The sequence below is a fragment of the Chlamydotis macqueenii genome, chromosome 12 (genome assembly GCF_036417535.1).
Source record: "Chlamydotis macqueenii isolate bChlMac1 chromosome 12, bChlMac1.mat, whole genome shotgun sequence".
In the NCBI taxonomy this organism is placed as follows: Eukaryota; Metazoa; Chordata; class Aves; order Otidiformes; family Otididae; genus Chlamydotis; species Chlamydotis macqueenii.
Genome location: NC_141567.1, coordinates 17,952,619 through 17,973,069, shown reverse-complemented (window position 1 = coordinate 17,973,069; position 20,451 = coordinate 17,952,619). Strand labels below are relative to the sequence as shown.

General features: G+C 40.1%; 3 protein-coding genes across 4 annotated transcripts in view; 2 read left to right on the top strand and 1 right to left on the bottom strand.

The window, feature by feature from the left end:
• Positions 1 to 14: 14 nt before the first annotated feature.
• On the top strand, positions 15 to 5,709 carry FBXO22 (F-box protein 22). The gene is made up of 7 exons (XM_086756981.1): positions 15 to 162; positions 253 to 385; positions 638 to 725; positions 1,146 to 1,241; positions 2,276 to 2,440; positions 3,372 to 3,537; positions 4,719 to 5,709. The coding sequence occupies exons 1-7, from the start codon at positions 59 to 61 to the stop codon at positions 5,146 to 5,148; spliced, it is 1,182 nt and encodes a 393-aa protein (XP_086613107.1). The 5' UTR covers positions 15 to 58; the 3' UTR covers positions 5,149 to 5,709.
• Positions 5,710 to 7,211: 1,502 nt separating this feature from the next.
• LOC147599301 (uncharacterized) overlaps positions 7,212 to 20,451 on the top strand; it is a 20,068-nt gene continuing 6,828 nt past the window's right edge. Inside the window, exons 1-8 of one of the 2 annotated variants that reach the window (XM_086756982.1) lie at positions 7,212 to 7,696; positions 8,134 to 8,240; positions 8,873 to 8,974; positions 10,883 to 10,992; positions 11,365 to 11,489; positions 12,722 to 12,772; positions 15,023 to 17,456; positions 18,184 to 18,422. In XM_086756982.1, the coding sequence (XP_086613108.1) occupies positions 7,684 to 7,696; positions 8,134 to 8,240; positions 8,873 to 8,974; positions 10,883 to 10,992; positions 11,365 to 11,482 (450 nt within the window). In that variant the 5' untranslated portion in view covers positions 7,212 to 7,683 and the 3' untranslated portion in view covers positions 11,483 to 11,489; positions 12,722 to 12,772; positions 15,023 to 17,456; positions 18,184 to 18,422. Of the gene's footprint in view, positions 7,697 to 8,133; positions 8,241 to 8,721; positions 10,993 to 11,364; positions 11,490 to 12,721; positions 12,773 to 15,022; positions 17,457 to 18,183; positions 18,423 to 20,451 lie in introns of those variants that run through there. The other variant, XR_015259857.1, reaches the window with a different exon arrangement.
• The window catches only part of NRG4 (neuregulin 4), a 24,635-nt gene continuing 16,966 nt past the window's right edge, over positions 12,783 to 20,451 (bottom strand). The window contains exons 7-9 of the mRNA XM_086756983.1: positions 19,251 to 19,400; positions 14,483 to 14,562; positions 12,783 to 14,387 (exon numbers count right to left, since the gene is read on the bottom strand). Of these exons, the coding sequence (XP_086613109.1) occupies positions 14,371 to 14,387; positions 14,483 to 14,562; positions 19,251 to 19,400 (247 nt within the window). The 3' untranslated portion in view covers positions 12,783 to 14,370. The remainder of the gene's footprint in view (positions 14,388 to 14,482; positions 14,563 to 19,250; positions 19,401 to 20,451) is intronic.

The window sequence follows — 20,451 nt, the reverse complement described above, 5'->3', positions numbered from 1 at the left end:
GCGCGGGTGACGCAGAGCGCCGTTGCTGCGGCGGGGAAGGGGAGGCCGCGGCGGCGCCATGGAGGCCACCGCGAAGGGCGGCTACGTGCTCAGCAACCTGGCCGAGGTGGTGGAGCGCGTCCTCGGCTTCCTGCCCACCAAGGCGCTGCTGCGCGCCGCCTGGTACGGGGCGGGGCCGCGGGGGGTGTGGGCTCGAGTTGCGAGGCGGCGGGGCCCTGGCCCGGGCCCCGCCGACGCGGTGTGTCGTTGCAGCGTGTGCCGGCTGTGGAGGGAGTGCGCCCGGCGGACGCTGCGCGCGCGGCAGCGGGTGGCCTGGGTGTCGGCGCTGGAGCCGGGCCCCGCCGACAGCCACGCGCTGGTGCGCGCGCTGGCCCGCGAGCTGGAGGTGGGTGCGCGCGGCGGCCTGAGGGAACGGGGAGGGGGGGGGCGGGGGAAGGGGGGTGGTCGCGTGCTTCACGCGGGCTCGCGCCGGCGGAGGGGAGCGCGTGCGGTTCCCCTCGGTTCCTTTTCCCGCCCCGGCTTCGGGAGCCCCCGCCTCCCTCCGCACCCCCCCCCGCACCCCCCGCCGTGGCACGGGGCCGGCGGGAGCGGCTCGGCCGCAGCAAACAGCGCGGGGCCCGCTCCCGTCTCTCCGCAGAAGGTGCAGGTGCTGCCGCAGACCGTGCTCTACATCGCGGACGCGGAAACCTTCAGCGGGCACGAGGAGTGTCACGAGCAAAAGAAAGGTAAAGCCCGCGCTGCCCCGCGCCGCGGCTGCCCGGGGTGCGCGTACGGCGCGCGGGGGGCGTAGGCTGAAGGGGAGCTCTGCGACTCTGAATTTCAAGGGATTTCCCTCCCTTTCCACGCAGAAAGCGTGACCGCATCGTTTTACGTTTGTGGCTGGAAGCACAGGTCGCGGATGTTATTTCACGTGGAGGAGACCCTCTCCCGTTCTCTGGCGGATGTCGATGCTGTTTGCAGAGCAGCAGTCCCGTGCTCCTAGCGATTAGCTCAGAGTTGCTGTGTTGTTAACGGGGCAGCCACTGATGGGCAGTGTTGGTTAAACAGGACGGGACTGACTGCAAGGTTTGTTCCTGTCCTGTTCAGAACAACTCATTTTTACTTCTCTCTGTTGGTTTTTTTTTTTTTCTTCTTGTTTTTAACAGCCAGGAAAAGAAACAGTAAAGAAACAGCAATTGCGCTTGAAAAATTGTTGCCAAAGCGATGTCAGGTTCTTGGACTGGTCACCCCAGGGATTGTAGGTAGGAGCAAAACTTGTGATTTTGTGAGAGAACAGCTTGAAGGTGTCCGGTGTATCACACACCTGTTCCAGTTCCTGTTTATCACAGCTTCGTACATTTTTGAAAGCACAGTCCTGCAGACTGACAGGAGAGTTCTCACGGCGATTACCACCATGTTCTCCTACCTTGTTCAGCACTAGCTTCAATTTTAAGGCATTCACAGTGGAGCTCAAATTCTTACTTCATGTGATGCAGTTATAATTTAAAGGGTTGATTTAATTAAGCAGGCAGCTTATTGCAGTTTTTCCTGGCACCTTAACGTAATTGTTGAATATTTATTGCATTTATCAGGTTTTTTTAGAGTCACGTTGTGGCGATTTGTACAGGACATTCTCAGTATTTACCTACTTGTTATGGTCCAGCAGGAGCTGTACGCAATAACTGTGGAAAATTCACAGCCTCCTTTGGGAGTCTTTCTAGTGCTTCACCTTTTATCATTAGAAAGTTTTTTTCTTAGTTTCTCACCTTAAATTTACTTCCCACAGCATAAGTAGGGTATTTGATTGTTGTCACTAACATAATTCAGTAATATGCTCCAAATACTTGTGCATTTAGTTTGTTTTAGACTGCCATCACGTGATTTAGACTGGCATCACTTGCCTCTCACGTTCAGTGGTGGTCCTTAAAAATTGGAGTATATTTGCCTGCCTGCAGAAGCTGGCAGGAAGGCTTGAGACCGCTGTATTGCAGACTGCTTGTTTTCCACCTGATTTATGTTTGGTATGGCTGGGGGAGAAATGTCCAAGCACGTCCACATCTCCTTGTTCAAAGTGACTTCAGCGTGATCTATAGCCAGCAGGACTCCTACATGCTTCATCTTGCCAAAGCATCAACAAAAAAATCACACCAGTTGTCAATTAGATAATGTTGTTATAGAAACGAGCTATCACATTTTACATCGTCTGAGCTGTTCTGCCTCTTTTAAGCTGTCTTGCAGCGCAGATGAAAGCATTACAATCACTGAACACGAGATGTCTGGCTTTGTGTCTTCGTAGTTACCCCTATGGGTTCAAGCAGCAATCAGCCTCAAGAAATTGAAGAGGGCGAAGCTGGGTTTGCTCTGTTGTTTCCCAAAATTGATGGGGTGAAAATTCATACCTTCCATTTTTCAAAAGACTTGAAGAACAGGGTCTTTGATGAAAGCAAATTTGCTGAAGCAGGTATGTCCTTGTTCTCCCCTTTATCTGGGCTTTTGTGAAATGTTGTATTGCTGCCAGTGTGGAAGCAGCGGCCCCTGTGCTGACTCTGGGGCTGCTGCTCGTAATGATATCTCTCTGTTCTTCCTATTTTCCTGAGTGTTAAGATTGAGTTATCCTGAGCATTTATCTCAGATTACCTCCGGTTCCAAGTGGAACTGTTCAGAGGGAGCTGTTAGGTTTTGAGCCACCTCAAATAATGATAAATGAGTTTGTGCCGTCAGGAGTGATGCCCATCACTACAGAAATGAGTGAGGAGGAGCCACTCCTCTTCTCCAAAATAACTTTGCATTTAGATCCTAAGTCAGGTGTTGTAGCAAGGAACGGTAGAACAGAAGACAGCATATTTCAATAAATAGAGTTGATGTTTCTCATGTTGTATCCTCAGCAGGGTAGATCATTTATGTAGAGTAATATAATGAGGGTTTCTTGAGCCTTCTAGGAACCTGGGAGTTTCTGCCTTGGGATAAGCAACTGATGCATGTAATGTATTGAATTTTCACGTAAAGCTATTTATTGTGTTGCAGTTCTTATTGAATAAACTATACGCTTAGTTCTTATCTGTAAAAAGATGATTAAGGCTGCCAAGAAAACTCAAGAGCTGTGCCCGCAGAGGCTGTGGTAAAACTTAAATGCTCTGCTAAAGAAGTTGAACACTGGAGGAAGCAGATGCAGTCTTCTTTCCTTGCTAGGTTCTTTTCAGAAATTCTCACTTACATGAGGAATGCAGCCCAGCTGCTGCATGCCTGGGCACCTGTGTATTTTTTTCCCAGTTGCAGCAATGGAAAGCCATTTCTCAAGGTGTGGTGTATTACTGGGAGAGACTTGGGATGGTTGGACTTCAGGGGTCAGGATTTAAAAATAAGAGGATTGGTGTTTTTGGTTTTGTTTGTAGGTCTGAAGAATAACCCAGATCTCCGGGTGGTTCTTCTGTTTGGCTACAACTCCTGGAAGACTGGAGCGACTCGATTTCTTCATCAAATAGTCAACCCTTTGAATGAGAAAAGTATCATCCTGGCTGGGGGACAAGTGGAGAGCTTTACGTCACTGACGTCTGAGAAGTAGGTGTCTTTTTCAAGGTAAACTGTAAAGATTTAAAATGGAAGAAACACTGTAGAAGCCATAGCCTTTTAGTTATGTCATATTAGAAATGCCCATTAATAGTAGTAAAATGATACATTTTTTTTAAGATAACAAAGTCCAATGGCTACGCTGTGATTTTGCCAGAAAAGCTGGAAGCTTTTTCTGCGTAACAAACTGGATTCTGGAAACCCAGCTCAGAGAAACCCACTGCAAAGGAGATTTCCAGCTTCAGATACCCTATGTGTGTTTATTGCAGTCTGTTTACTCTCTAGGTTGCAGATAAATTTCCACTCTCTGTGACAGACCATTTATGTGAACATTTGGTTTCTGTATCGGCCTCGTTTTTGTTCACATTGCAGAGCAGTAGTTGAACATGCAAACAGGGCTGTGCCCCGGGACCACACCCGATACGCTGCAGCTGCTGAAGGACGTGGCACTCACGGGACCTGGCTAGATCTCATCTAGCTTAAACCCTTTCCCTCCACCAGGATCCCTGCAGGGCAGGTTTGGGCTCCAGCTGCTCTGCTGCACAGGGAGAGCCCTTTGAGCCATCTGACTCGCGGGTGCTGACGCATCCTCACTGGAGCGCGCTGGGCTGTGCAGTGCGGACGTTCCTGCGGGCTCCTCTCGTGCCAGCAGAGGTCTGGACTCCATACTAGTACCAACATTTTTCTTGCATCTGATGTATGCCAGCTGCAGCATTACTCAAGATAAGAGAGCTGACCATATATTAAATTATTGCTAATAAAGCTCAAGTAGGGTACTAAAACCAATGTGTCCTGGCCACCAGACTTAAAGCAACATGAATCTGAAGCCATTACTGACTGCTGCCCTGGTTTGACACGTAAATGCTGAGTGTCTTTGCGTAAGTTTAACTCATAGTTCAGTTGGAATTACAGAGCTGTGACATCCATAACTGAATTTGGCACATATATGAAAGGTCGGCTTACACTTAATCCCTGGATATGAAAGTTTTTCCTTCTGAAAGGTTTCTTGAGAAAAAAAAAGAAATAGGTTGCAAAAATGTGAAGGCTTTGGTTTGTTTTTTAACTGTGCGCGGCTTTCAGAATCACTGGGATGTTGGTTTACTTTGAACCTTACTCAGGTCAGAAGTGGTCTCTCTGGAACATTCTCTAACTCGGTGCCTCTTGCCTTTCAGTAACAATGCCCAGCCCGGCGATGCCTGCGGTGTGGTTGGGCTGGCTTTCAGCGGTCCCCAGATCCAGAGTGCCACTGTTTTGTTAGACCAGGACGTAGCTGATGAGAGGACAGCAGAAGCCGCCATGCAGCGTCTCAAAGCAGCAAACATCCCCGAGCGTAACACCATTGGCTTCATGTTTGCGTGTGTTGGCAGAGGATATCGGCATTACAAAACCAAGAGGAATATGGAAGCAGATGCATTTAGGAAGTTTTTTCCAAACGTCCCCCTCTTTGGCTTTTTCGGACATGGAGAAATAGGATGTGATCGAATAGTTACTGGGAATTTCGTATTAAGAGAATGTAATGACATAAAGGATGACCTGCTTCACGGCTATACTACCGTTATGACTCTTATTCATCTTGGTTCAACTAAAGCAAACCCAGTGTAAATATGTTTTTAATGCTTCAGTGAGCTGTCTGTTTCATTCCAGAAAGCTCAGAAGTCTGAAAGAGTGGACATCTTGCAATCAAAGCCCCTTCCAAAATGTTAACATAATTTTGGTAATATTATCGAATCTTGTAGTTGGAATAGAATTTAACATAATAGCTACGGGAAAGCTTCGCATTTTGTGTAATCTCCTGTACACACCAGGATTGCAGGTAAATGATACTTGATGGAATTCTGCAACTGAAGAAAGCCTCTTCCAAAATGAGAGTGGTTTGCACAAATGGCAATTGGAATCCAAATATAAAGGCGTAGAAAGAAGCATTACTTTGATGTGCTCTATTTATGTGTGTAAAACAGTCTAGAAAAACTGCTCGTGCATCCTGAAATACTGATGCCTAAAATCCACTGTTTCCTGGATTTTATTTCAAGAGAGATGCACAGCCTGCCCAGACTTGAGTCCTGTTTACAGAACGGAATGGTTTTACAAGATAAAATGAATGAAAATCTTTAGAGAAAAGTAACAAAGTGCTTATTAAATAAAGATGAAAATACATAAAAGTACCTTGCCTTCTATTCTTAGAGAAAAAGCTCTGGTTTAAAGGGCTGTTGTCCCGTTATAAGCTCAGCTTGTCTCACCATCTTGAACTGAATTTCAGTTGTCCTGGTTTAGAATAACATCTCATACTTTGTGTGTACCAGCAATTTCAGTCTTTGTCTATTTAAGTTTATACAATCAAAATGCACTTTTCTTTCAGACCCCCTTGCAGCATGATGCTCTCTATTATAAACCTCTAAATCCAGAGTGCTAAAAGTTAAGACTCCCTGGTCTCTTTTTAAATTCCTTTAAAATTTTTTTGCTTTTGAATGTGAGATTGTAGGCACGCAGGATCTGGCTGTGTTCTCTTTAACAAGACCTGTGCTTTTGCATGTTTTTCCCATGCTTTTAATCAGTTACCTGTGTTGACTGCTGCAGCTGGAATGCAGTGTTGCAAAGTTCAAGTAAGTAAATTCACCGTACTCTCAGTATAGCTAATAATATATTTGCTCCCTTTTAAATTCTGTAATCTCTTTTATTTTCATTTAGTAATAGAATGACAAGAAAGTAAGATTAATTTTGCATCATTTCCCCACTTCTAAATGTCAAATCAGGCATCTGGCCCTTTTCAGTGTAGTATAAAAACACTTAGCTGTATGTTGTACAACAAAAACCCAACACTTTGCTTTAAATGTACCGACCAAGACTACAGTTGGCAACTTTTTGCCCATGCCTAGTTAAAACTTTTCCTAAACTTGGTCTAACGATCTACAGTATAGGCCTGTCTGTCCTGAGATTAACTGTGGTTTCAGTGTGTGCTGAGCACAGACAGCACGTTCCCATGGCTGTGTTGATGATGTTTTTTTATTTTTTTTTAATTGGCAGACAGATGATGAGCTGTGAACTCCCAGTGGCCGCCTAGGGAAAGGAGATCAGTAAGTGTGGGTGTGACTTGGAGAATGTTTAGTTACTGCCTTTAGAAGGAAAGGTATTTGGAAATGGCATGTGTTTGAATTTTAAGAAAAGCCTCTCAGTGGGATGTGGATACATGTTTTCTCTTTTCAGGGTAACCAGATGTCGTGTTTGCCCCTTTCTGTCTGCATAAGCTCCATGTTTAACTGGAGGCAAAGATACTATTTCATTACAGTAACACAGACAGGGCTCCTGTAGCTGTTAGCGTGAGTTAGGGCCAGTCAGCACTGCTGGTAGCATGAGCCAGTAACTTTAACTTCTCACTGTAGTAAAAGTAGATTATTAACCACGTGTCCTGAACTACAGTGCACACATGTCCAGAAGTGTCCGATGAAGCAGATGGTGAGCTCCCACGATGGCACAGCTAAACAGGAAATGAGAGTGTGTTTTGAAGGGGCTGATCATCAGCGAGCTCCTGTCGCTGGCCAGTCCCGTAGCTGTGGACGCTTTAAGAGGTAAACAGTACAGAAAAAATGCTGGGAGGGGAACCCCAAGAGCCTGCACCTGAGTCCAGGATCATCTCTCCAACCTCAGGGAGTGGGGATCAGTCCAGGCGACTGCCTGGCTGGAACCACTATGCTGTCTCCCAGACTGCATTATGTCTTCCAGCTGACAGGGAAGTGGTGTAATTGATAAAATTGCAACATCTGTGATTAAACTGTTTTGCTGTTACAATCTATTTTGCTTCCACACTGTCATTTGCTTTTCAACCATGACAACTCTTGAGTGAAACCAAAATATATTTGCTTAAAAGGTGCACATATCAAAAGGCGGTGCAATAATTTATACCTCTGTCACTCAAAATAAAACCATGAAGTTTTATGTGGACAAAGTTAGTTAATGAACATTCAGCAACTGAGGCAAATGTGAATAGCAGGACTGCTCTAAAGATAATTATCTGCACTTACAGTGCTGATGGCAATATGTTTCCAGCAAGAGAATATAGTCCCTAAGTGACCACAACTAGATTTTGGTTTTGTTGAGGAAAAAAGAAAACCTTCAAAGTCACAAGTTCTGCAGGGAGGAGTGATGGTGACAAAAGGTAGAAGACATTCTTCTTCCCCTTGTTTTGAATGTGAATAATGTTCCATTGCACATCTGTTCTTAACGTGTGAATCACTTAAGTGAACTGTAGGTTTTAAAAGTACCAAAAATATTAGGCAAGTGGTGTGATGTATAACCTTGTACTTGTACAACCAAAACAGCAATTACCAAACATAAAACTATTACTATAATTTTTATTTTAAAATTACTAATCCAAAAATCTCCTAACTATAGGATGTTTCTATAATGTGCAGTTGTAAGAAAGCAAGAATAATTTAATAAAGAGGAGCCAAACTATGCTAAACTGTCACAACTGTAATGCCAGAAAGCAATTTCAGTTAAAAACTGCAGAAAACTGCACAGCTTGGGATTTGTTATTCTCTATCAGATTTGTTTTGGCCCGAGTTAATATTGGAACTAGCCTTATTTTAACAGATGAATCAGTCAGACTGAATCATGCCTCCTTGGGAGGGAACCGTAAACCAAGATATGTAAATGATGCAGCCAAACTTCTGACTTTCAGCCTGCAGCAGAGAAAGCAGGTAAGAATGTTAAACCTCAGAGTGAATTTTGAAAAAAAAAAAAGTGGTTACATGTAATTCTTAATTGATTTTTAATTAACAGTCTACCTCAAAACTCACTCAGTGTCATTATCCCCTCTTAGTTTATTTTTGTCTTTCTAAAAATTGAGAACTTTTTTCTACTAGAAGTAATTGTAGTGGTGTTCATGAGCTTTCGTATAAGACACTGACTTGGGTATCGACTTAAATTTTCTGAACCCCTAGTAGCTGGCCAAATGAGAGAACAAGTTAAAAACCATTTGCCATTCAGATGCCTGCTTCTGTTTTACTCGGTGGAATGAGCTCTGGAAGCTTGCATAGTTAGAAAGATAGTAAACATGCAAATTTAAATGGTGTTTTATAGTATAATCTCAGCACTCTGCAAACATGAAGGAAATAATAACGTCCCCCACTGATTATTTTTCATGATTATATTGTGGGGATTTTTTTATTTCTCTTTTTTTACTGTATGAGTCTGGTGGATCTCTAAAATACATTCCATCTTAATACAGCAGTTGTATTTTGTGCACACAAAAGCAGCTAAGATAAATGTTAGACTCTAATTACTAAATTTCTTACTTAAAATTTTTCCTAGTGCTAAACCCATTTCTCAGCCAGACACAGAGGCTGCTGTTTCCGAGGGGCTCCAGATTAGCCGTGAGGGTGTTCTGCCTAGCTGTGTGTCTCCTGAACTAGACTGGAAGATGTGCAGCGAGGTAAACTGAGGCTCACTTCTGGTGGTGGTGTTGTGCCTTGGTCCTGTACCACAGCTTTAGGTCAAACAAATAAGAGTTCAAACATTGTAGGACCCTTGTGCTGGTTGTTTTGTGCCTACCAGCACTTCATAACAATGTAGAGTATTTTTCTAAACAAACAACATGTAGCTACAGTGAAAAACTGGTAACTTCTTTTTCAAAGGAAAGGCATAAGATAGGTTTGGATTATTTGGAAATTGTATTACCTGGATACTTCTGTTACAATTACTAGCTGAGAAATAGCAAATTGTAATTTTTTTTTCAAATGCTTCAATAATTTATGAGCAAAAATTTTATTCTCAAATCAGTGGGATTTGTGCTTGTAAATGCTTTTAAAAACAATTTATAAATTGCCATAATTACATTTCACAGCTCAAACCTCGCTGAGATTAGCAGGTACCACAAACTTCTCAAAATAAATGTTTCAGAGTGATTCATATCACTGAATCAGTGGCAGTCATGTCACCTTTTCAAGATAAGTTTTCACAGCTATAAGAGTTAGAAACAGCTTTTTTTAAAATAAGCTTGTCTTAGCTGAGTTGTCAGTGTGGCAACAGTGAGAGCAAACACTAATCCCCTCAAAACAGGAACTCTCCTAGAATCTCCAGAACTGGTGAAGATGACTGAATAGTTTGAAACAGCAGCAAATTCTGTGATGGAGACACACAACATAGATTCAAATTACAGAGCCCTGTTAAAAAATGCCACCAGTTGATGCTCAGCTACATTTTCACAGCCCATCATTTGCCTGTACAAAAGTTGTAGTCGAAACATTACTTACATTGAGAGGATAATTTGAAAACAGTCTCTTTTAATGAACCCTGAAAAAGAATGTTCAAATGTTACACAAGCTGACAGGAGGTACATTTAGAAGTGTTCAGAATGGGTTATAATTTTAATTTGAGGAATAAAACCAGCAATAGCTTTTTGCTATTTCAGGTTGTACAGCTGCAGGTTTCATTTACATGCCCTTAACTGGCTATAGAAATAATTCCTGGTGAAAGGTTTTGTGGAATATCAGTCCCAAACATGGAACTGAGTGCCAACCTGCCTATCAGTATTTCAAAAAAATTTGTATTTGGTAGTTTGCTATCAAGAAATTGCTCTCTCACGTGACATACTGACGATGCTGAACAGGTTACAGTCACAAGAAAAGCAAGAACAGATTTTGGGTAAGCACAAGCATATAATGGTACACACAGTAATGAAAAAGCTTTGGGGTTTTCTGAAACATCTTTAGGCATGCATGTTTGGTTTTTTGTTCACTCATTTTACCCTAAAGTACAGAAAGTACTGCCTAGTTCCTTGAAAGAAGCAAATTTTTCACTAGTGTTAACTATAAAAAGCAAATAATTTATGTCTGGATTCTTTTGATTATTCTGTATAATCTGCGATAGAGGAATATTCTGTCTCTTCATTTAAATGTATACATGTCAACAAAAGACGTTATATCACAGAGAGTACAGCGACCACATGCATCCTGGTAATGTAAGTAACATTGCCAGAGAACTGTAACAATTTTGTTCTAGGTATTTTTTCACAAACTTAATACCGGTTAATTAATATCATTAATATCCCTGAGTTTGAATATGGTTATACTGCAAGTGAAAACTAATCCACAGTCTTTTCAGTTTTTACCGGAAATAGCTTCATGTCCTTTAAATCTGAAAGGATGCTAAATGCCAAAGGAACATAACTGAGGGGTTTGTTTTGTTTTGTTTTTTTTTAGTGTAGAAGAGTTGAGTGTCCCATGTTAAATCCATAACCACCTTTGGCTAAAGCTCTTCTTCTCCCTGGGCAGTCCCTTCTAGGTACGTATCTCCTGATACAGAATTTGCTGAACAGTAACAGGAACGTTTAGCCTTTTAGGTAAGCAAGCTTACTGCTTTCCCTTTCTGCGTGGACTCTGGTCGGTTCAGTAGCTCCGAGTCAGAACACTCACAACAGAAAGTAATGGCACAGACACCCTTTCTATTGTGGTAAGTTCTCCCCAATTTCTTCACTCTTTTCCATTTTCAAATAACGGGGTTATATTATCAGAGCCACTCTACTGTTCTTTAAAATGCAGGGCCAGGAGAAAATGTTTTTAGTGCAGTAAATTGTGGAGGGGTTGCGTGACATTGAAGGTACCTTTAAAATGGGAAGTGCTGACAAATGGACTTCCCCATGGTCTTCCCGCTTAATATTTAACAAGATAAATCAAAAGACTGCACAGCACGGAGAAATCATCTTGTTTTCTCCGAACAGCCATTTCTCCTTCTCCTTTCATTGTACTTTGCCCCAGTATGTGTTTGGGCTACTAATGAAAAAAAATTATATACTGAATAACATATAAGCAACCTCTTATTTAGGACTATAAAGAGATTTCTGGCTAATGGCTTGCATTGCATTCTGCGTGTGATCAAAAGGCTTTTTGATCATGTTATGAAGACACCTTTACTGCAGACCTTCACTGGAAAGAAAACATGATCCTCAGGTATAAAAGAATTTTTGCCATAACACTATAATAAATTGCTGTGCAATCATATTAGTGGAGGTTCCTAGGAGATGAGTCTTTTCCCCTTTTCTTCCCTCCGTAACCTTTCAGCTGGTGGACAGGTAACTTTAAAGACATGGGATCTTATGTTTCATCAAAACAGGAGTCAGGCAGAGAAGAGAGACTTTACTACTCGTCCTTGCAAATATACATAACGCTTTTTTAGACTGCAGTGACTCCAGCCACAAGATCTGATCCATTGGAACTGGTGTTTCCTTAGCTTTATTGCTCACAGGACTATTTCCTTAATTTTGTAAGCAAGCATTGCTAAAGACTGTTGTACTATTTTATTAAATTATATGTAATATTGGCTACCCTGTATTTTCTGTGGCATTTGACCACCTTAAAATGAATTTGTAGCCTGATCTCATTTTGACCTGAACGTCAAATTCTCTAAGCTTGTGAATAGAAATAATTAATTTTAGAAGCTGAAATGTTCTCAAATGCAATGGGCTTGAAGCAGTCTGAATCGCTAAAAGGATTTCATTCAAAGATAACATTGTTTCATAAACCCACTTGTTTGCATTTAAACATGGTTTTGATTTACTCATCCGCACTTTTTGTACAAATTGTTTCCCAAATAATGCAAACAAGATTGGTGACAGTGAATAACTATTCCATGTCTATCTAGAAAGCTAAGAGGGTTCTAAGAGTTTATAGAGTACAACTTCAGTCCATTTATTTCTTACATCTTCTATTAATATTTCCTTCCTGAATTTCCACTTAAGATGACCAGCAGCTTTTTTCTTCTTTAGTGAAAGTAGTATACCAAACTTTAACATTATTAAGCCTGAATACCTCATGATCACTAACATACAGAAGTTCTCTAACAGCAGTCGTCTCTGACTAATCTTCAGTGAGACTAGGTAAAGTACTTTAGGTGATACCCATTCTAATGTAGCTGTCGGTACTGATAAAAATCTCCTAACCTCTGTATTTAACAGTGGCACGTCACTATGTGATGAAAAATCACCTTTATCTTTCCTAGCCTTTAAAACAATATTATCAGCTTCCTTCAGAGTATCTACTAAAGGTCTGAAGTCGAGAAAATAACATATAAGATCAGCTAATCTGGGGAGAAAGTGATCTTTTAGTGCTTTATATAGCTTAATCAGGAGCTTCTCCAGACCAGGTCCTCTACTTGATTTTGTGCCCTGACATTCTCCCTTCAGAGGCTGAGCTGTAACTTGGACTCGAACTTCTCTGACATGAGTCCCCAGAAGGTGATGTATTTTTCTGTTGTGTTTTCTAGTAGCTATTATAATACGGTTTTCTCTTTGGCTTCTTACCTTATACACTGTAACAGCATGTCTTTTCTTCTCTATCTTGCTGTGTTTTTGTCTACATTGATATAAAACACACACCATTTTTTCTGACATTAGAGCATGTAGTAGACACCCTAGAAACAGAAGCTCACTCAGCGTTTTCTTTGCACCTATATTTTTATACACCTTCAGATTTTTTATTTCGGAGATAAGAAATCTGTGTTCTGCATTTTCTTTCCTTTCAATTCCTGAAGTTTTCTCCATTAACTTCCTCTTCAATACAGCCTTATAAATCCCATATAATGAGCTGCTAGGTAATGTGCCATTATGGAAACATATCTGATTTTTGCTGTTTTCAACTTCCAGTGCTAGAAATGAGTTGAAAAGAAAATTGTTCAGGTGATACTTTCTACGCCTCTGACTAACCAGACAGTCTCTTTGTGTTGTCAAGGCAGAAAGAGAGACTGACCGTGGCATTTGGCCTCTCTCTGCCTGAGTAAGATAATCCTGTAAGGAACCAGACAGTGATACAGAATATGCTGGTGGGATCAGCAAAGGGTTATGTGAATAAAACAAATAAATCTTTAGAGAGAGCAGCACTTGTCCAGCCAAGAGACCTAGCTGGATAATATTTTGTGTCAGGAATGGACCTGATGAATATAATCCCTCACTTTTAGAATCTGAAATATCAACTGGAAAATTTAAGCTAAGGTTTAAATCTCCCTTAGTAGTAAGATTTTCAGAAGGCAAGACAAAAATAAAACCATCAAGGAAGGTGTCTTGCTTAATATTAGGAACATATACCAAACAAAGGGTAAATACTCTGCCTAGTAAACTTCTTTTAACCGTTACCAACCTCTTTTCTTAGTATTTTCTTTCAATTTGAATTAAAATATTGTGCCAGGAAGTTGGCTAATACACTAGCAGTGGTACCTCATCCTCACGTTGTCCTACTATTATAAAAAAAAAAAAAATCAGTATTAGCTGGAGAAAGCTACTTTTTTTCTCTCCATACATCTGTAAGTGTATCTGAAACAAGCCAAATTCTGGACATGTATCACTGGTGTAAATTTTGAAACTATTGAATCAAGACAGTCCTCCTCTGGGGCAATCCTATGGAAAAAAGACAATCCTATCAAAAAATCATAGTATTACCTCATGCTAAAAACCCTATGACTATTTCATATTTTCTGGGCAGTGAAAAAAAGATTATTTCTTATTTCCCATGCAGTAAAAACCAAAATTATCTCATGCTTCTACTTATGCATTATGGAAAAGAGTAACTTGTCATGAAAAATCTCACAAAATTCAAACACAAATTATAGTTATTATAGTGATTTCTGTATAATTTGATACACCTTTAAAAATACATAACAACTCTAATAAGTGCAACTGTTTCTCTTTATGTCGTAGTTGCAGTCTTCTCCAACACATAAGTAAGCCTCCTATTTCAGTCTACTTTCTTCTCTCGTCTTGCTTACCACATCATTCTCCAGAACTATTGTCTTAGGGTTGCTCTGCATGTTGTTTTCCCTCCATTCTTCCACTCTACTCCTTTACTCTGTTACTATTTCTGAAAAATAAACAAAACACATGCTTTTAATTAAAGAAAACTTCCTCCTCTGCCTTCCTTATGGAGTCAAATCTTTTAACTTTAAACGTACTCACTGTTGCAGCCATTGCTGCTTGTAGTCTCAACCAGGTTGGCACCACACTCTGAAGAACTTGTCCTTGGAATGGAAGCTTTCCTGACCATAAGCAAAAAAAAAAGAGACAACAGGGAGGGGGAAAAACACACACACAGAGTGAAAAACATTATCGGTGAAAAAAGTTGTCAGGGAAGAGACAAATTAATTGAGTGATGTTTCCAGTGAAAAAAGTGACACAGATCTTCTGCAGTTAGTTTCTGATTAATACTCAACATTTTTAAGAAGCACATATTTGAGGGAGAAGAACAGAAATCAGAGGCAGGAACAGCACTGAGAACAACATGGCTGCTCTCCTGAAGTTAATGTTCCTGTTTGTCTGATTTCTCAGGTGTGTCTTTAAGCAATTAGTAGATACTACAAAATTATTTAATTTATCATTTGGAATTTATCTTAGCATTTGAAAGTGAAATATCAATAACGTTCTATTTTCCATACATTCATGAGGAGAAACAGATCTTCTAAATAGAGCTGATCTCTTGCTGTCTTTTTCTTTTAATAGTAAGTGGACATCTGCTCTCTTGAGAAGAGTCATGAGCTACTCTCCTTTCTGTCCAGTTTGTGTCCTGTGGTGATATAACTCCTCCACAAAGTCTGTTGCCTTGGACAGCTTAAATGGCTTTATTCCTAAACCCTGCTGTGTTGGCTGGCTGAATTCCTGTTCATCAATATACACTTATCTTACAGGTAATGTGACGTTTCAATATGGACTTATAATAAAGTATAGAAATGAATTGCAGATTTATTATAGAATTATTTTAGGTTTCCCTAGGGTTTTATCTATTCCTCTAAGTTGTGCTTGTGGCATTCAGGCCTCTATATTGTCTTTAAATAAAAGCTGGCTTACGTGGAATCTATACTAATCAGCTACCTTCCAGTCACCCTGGTACAATATGTTTCTGGAGAAAGAAGAGCAGCTGGACCTATACTGACAGGTGAATTGTTTGTAGCAAAATGTGCATTTTGTTACGTCAGTAACAATGTAATAGCAGGGATTTTTGCATACTTTCCTGTTTTCCCCAGTTCCTGCTAACAGGTTATGCAGCTCCTGGGCCTAAAGCCACACAGAGGCCTACTCCAATCCAAGACATTTTTTCATTGTTAAATAGCAAATCACTCTCCTTAAAACAGTTCTGGTTTAATATATATATGGATAGGTTTTACATTCACAATGCAAATATTTTACTATCCTTGCCAAAATACAATTATTGGCATGATGCCATATCTTCTAGTGAATCCCAATAGTCAGAAATAGCAATAGTTTTATGTGCTGAGCTTTTACAGGAATGGAGCAAACAGAGCTGAGCACGCTTTTAAAGGTCAGGATTCCCCCTTTAGACAGAGAAGCGATGTTTATTGCCTATGAAACAACACATTCCTGGAGAAAGCTTGATAAAATAACGTAGGAAGCTAATGTACTGAACTGGTTTTCACATTAATTTCAGATGTGGACAGTACTGTTCTTATATGAATTCTTACTACATGATATAAAACTGTTTTACCAAGACTCACCTGTGAGGAGACATAAAAGCATAGTCTTTGCAACAACATTCCTCATCGTTTTTTCAGAAAGTAAATTAGGTAGTAAAGTACTCACTTTACCACCTAAATAATTATATTTTGTCAACCTGAGACTCATTAAGAGAGCTCTACAGTAGCCTTTCCTTCAGCAGGTTCCAGCAACGGTGGGAGGTTTAACCTCAGATAACTGTTTATCTTTTCCAGTTCTAAGCTGCTTTTTTTCATCACCAGTCCTTGACCACTTCTCCATCTTCCCTCCCTCCATTCTCTGCTGTTCCTTTCACTCAAACCTTCGGTTCCTTTCCTCTGTCTTTATTTTGTCCTACTTTCCATCATTCTCACCCTCTAGCCATTTCAAATACTGTCTGTTTCTTCATTATCTTTCATTCTCTCTCCTCCTTCTCCTTGTACGTTTGCTTTCCCAACCCATACTGTCTTGATGAATCCTAGTACATAATCAAATACAGCATGAAATCAGCTTAACAGCAGATTGTTGGCAGATTGGAAAAAATAAATCCTCAGCTGATAAAAATGTGATGACTCAGCTAACTGTAAAGAGAGAATTATTTCCCACTGTTCACCCAGAGCTTTTCCTATGCAGCCCTTTTCTTTTCTGGGTCACTTTTACCATTACTTATGATTTGGTTTTATAAGCAGAGCAACGAGATCCTTTCTCTCCACCGTTGTATGCTGAATGGATTTGTTGGTAGGGAGCATTAAAGCACTCGCACGTGTCTGGTCCTGGAATCTGCCCCAAGCAGCCTAAGAGGAAGAAAACTTGGAAAGGAAGGGGGTACAAGTGATGACAGGGACAAGAAAATAGAGCACCGTTTCCTAAATTCTAAAAGATTTTAAGTATCATTTTAGGGATTAAGTTTCTGTCTAAATTGCAATTAATATCCCCTCTTCTGCATCCCTCCAGATTGCTTTACTGATTATACTAAAAGTGCACTAGAATCCTCTGCTGGAATGAAATGCTTACTAACACACAATATAGGGGAAAAAATTCTCTGCTTTCTGATTCTGGATCAAACATTTGTTAATAAAGTGGAACAGTGGAAACTTGATAGCATGTTATTTCTCTTAACATTTTAAATTTAATATCCTGTCAAGAGGAGAAGTCAAGGATGATGCACTCTCTGCTAACCCTTGCAAGCCACAGTTCCACCCTTTTCCAGAATGTTATGATACAGGTGGTAGGTCAAATCTGGGTGGGGGGAAAAAAAAGAAAATACTGATGACAGCTGCTAGCAATAATCCTTGTTTATACAGCTGGAAAGTACCCACGTGAGACTCCTCTTACATGTTGGTCATTTCAGTCAAGAGATAACGACTTTCAGATGTAAAGTGTTTCTTTTATAGATGAGATCTCTGGCAGAAGGTGATTGTGCTACATCAGCCTCTGAAGCGTAAAGGTAAGACAAAGACAATTTTTAGCCAGATATGTTCTTTTCTTTATACTAAAGCTGATCATGATTTTATGAGATTTCCAAGCTAGTCTGGTATGTAAAATATGTTGAAGGGCTACTATGTTAAAACTGAGTTGCTGCCCTTGTTATTTTTCTAATAAAGAGGCTCTACTAAGTACTTGTTCTGCCAGTTAGGTAAAGCTTGAGTAAACTGATTTCCTATAAAGAAATAGAGTAGCTGAGGTTCATCTTCCAACTGTCTTATAATAACAGACTTGCACAGACCTGGCGTTGCTGTTATTCTAAGCTTCTGTAGTTTGCAATGCAAGGCTCTAACCATAAAACTCAGTCGATTGTGTCTCCAGCCTTCCCTAATTTTACAGCATGCAAGAGGAAAGGGATCTTTTAACAGATTACTCTCTGAATTCTCTGCTCTCTGAAGACTTTTTCTTCTCTTCTCAGAGACAAGCTTTACTTCTAAAGAAATACTCTCTGTACCCCTATGAAACTTTAATTATTTTTTTCTTTAGTTAGTTAAAGCTGCATTCAATTCTGATAACTTTATAGTAATCTGCTGTCCTTCTTTAGCTAAAAACTGCTGTGGTGTTCCACTGTTAAGAGAGGATGAATTTAACTAAAATGACTAAGGTGGAGGGAATCCTCTACAGCAATTTTTTTTTATATATACAAAGTGTTTTATCAAATGCTCTCTCTCTCTTTTAAATATATTCAGCTATGGAAAGAACTGGCATTCCATGGGTTTCCATGACAGCCGGTGAGGTAAAACTAGACCAGCTATTCCAAAGGTTGCTCGTTGAAAGGCACTGATCAGAGAGGCTGATTTGGCACTGTGATTATGGGAGAGCAAAGAACAGAATTGCAAGAACCTTAGGTTATGATAACCAAGGAGAAATGCATAGGAGTAACACGAAGAGGCTGCAAATCTGTGATGGCTAAGAATTCCAGAGGCTAGTAAGTTGTCTCCTAAAGGCATAAATACATATTAACAGTGTATGACAAAAAGAGCTCTTATAAAAAGCGCTGTACGCTAAAGGGGACATAGGAGGTTGACTTGCATACATAAATGCAGTGAGTAAGTGAAGACAGGAAGTTTGTTTGGGTTTGGTATAAGTGTACTGATACATGTATTTGGTGTTACACATCAAATAGATTGACTTAATCCCAGTAACTGCTTCTGTGTTTTCATTTGAAGTTGTAATATGCCTAAAATGCCACTAAAAGCAAACCTGCAGCACTTGCCATCTAGCATTGACATTTTCATGCTACTCAAACATGGATCATCGTGGACAAACGAGTTAGCCCTCTGATTTGTTCTTGATGTTAGTTAGTTAATAAACACCTACTTGGGATTATTCTCGAATTTGATTCTTTCCTTAGTTTTCCTTTTTAAACTAGGAGCTGTAAAGGAATTGGGAGCTAATGGCTGCAGTTCGTTTGTCTGACTTCTCAATCTTTGGACAACACAAGGATTGACCGATGTTTTAAAATGTTAGCACTAACTCCGGTAGGCTGTAAAATCTGTCAGAAATAAGTGTACTGCATGCATTTTTTACAAAGCAACTATACGTAAAAGCTTAGAAAAGAGATTGAGAAAACTACAAGCCAGGAAGCAAAATATTACAGGCAACAAATTGAGACGTCCACATTAATTATGCTGAATAACCATACAAACCTTATGGATAATTCATTACATAGTTTTACATTCAAATAATTAGTACATGATTACCAGAAGAAATTTCTACTTGATTAAACAGCTTCAGCACTCTGAAGCACTTTTACCTGCAAAGGAAGTAGAATGCTCCAATTACAAGAACTCCTAGAAGTAGTAGTGAAGCCAAGAAAACTGCAAACAGGTCACCTTTTGTTTGAGACTTGATGCTGGGCAGCAAAACTTCCTCACAACGGGCTCCCGTGTAATTCTCAATACACCTGGGAAAACAAGTTTATACAGTTTTAAATCAAAGTTTATATTTGCTTCACAGCAAGTTTTCTTGTGGAATTTCCACTCACCTCTTATTTTGGGAACAAAGGGAATTGGGCATGTTGGGCATCAAGTTTATATTCTGATCCATATTGCTTTTTTTATATTAATTAATTAAACCCACCTCTTCAGTGTTAACTGTCATCTCACGGCTTCTCACACAGCAGTCATGCTTTCTTTTCCCCCTTTCATGTAACTTTCTAGCTTTCTTTGTTGAAGAGCTAGTACTGTTAGCTAAACAGATCAAGGAAATGGGAATTCCTTGAGACACAGTACACCTTAAATTGCAGAAGTAGTTTATGCAGTGTAATAATTCATGCCAGAACATGTTACAGCTTGGTGAATGACTCTGTCTTGGAGAGATCTAGCTGAAAGTCTTCTCTACTATGCTTATTTTATGTACTGAGCTTCTGAAAACTTCTGAAAAAAGGATTAAAATGAATATGGTATTTTACCATGGTAAAATGGTATGATATTTTATTAAAAATAAATAAAATCAATGGCTTAGTAATTCATATTGAATCAAAAATAGACAGCTTGAAGCTAAACTAATCTTCATTTGTTTTATATTTTACACTTATTCTGCTAAGTTTTCTTAAAGAATTTATTGCATTACAGAAAATGGAAAGCTTTTCATTCAGTAACTGTATCTTTTATGTATGTAAATTTGCTTCTCTCTACTTGTATTACTAAAGATCTTGTTCCTTCTTGCTATTTCTGGCACTGAAGTCATAATAATCTGTGACATAAGCAATTTCAGGCTCCAGCTGAGAAAAATGGGCTGAACTCCGTAATATACTTGAAGTTCTCAACTGCCATTGGCAGCTGCAAGATATAATTTCAGATGAGGGATTAGGAGGCAAGTGGGGAGGAACTGCCAAGAAAGAATCTAAATAAGACAAACGGATCACTGTGAACATGCCACCAGGCATGCTTGATGTGACTCCCAGCACGGTTTTCTGTAGATTATGGACCACTATTTCAGTACTTACTGGTCTA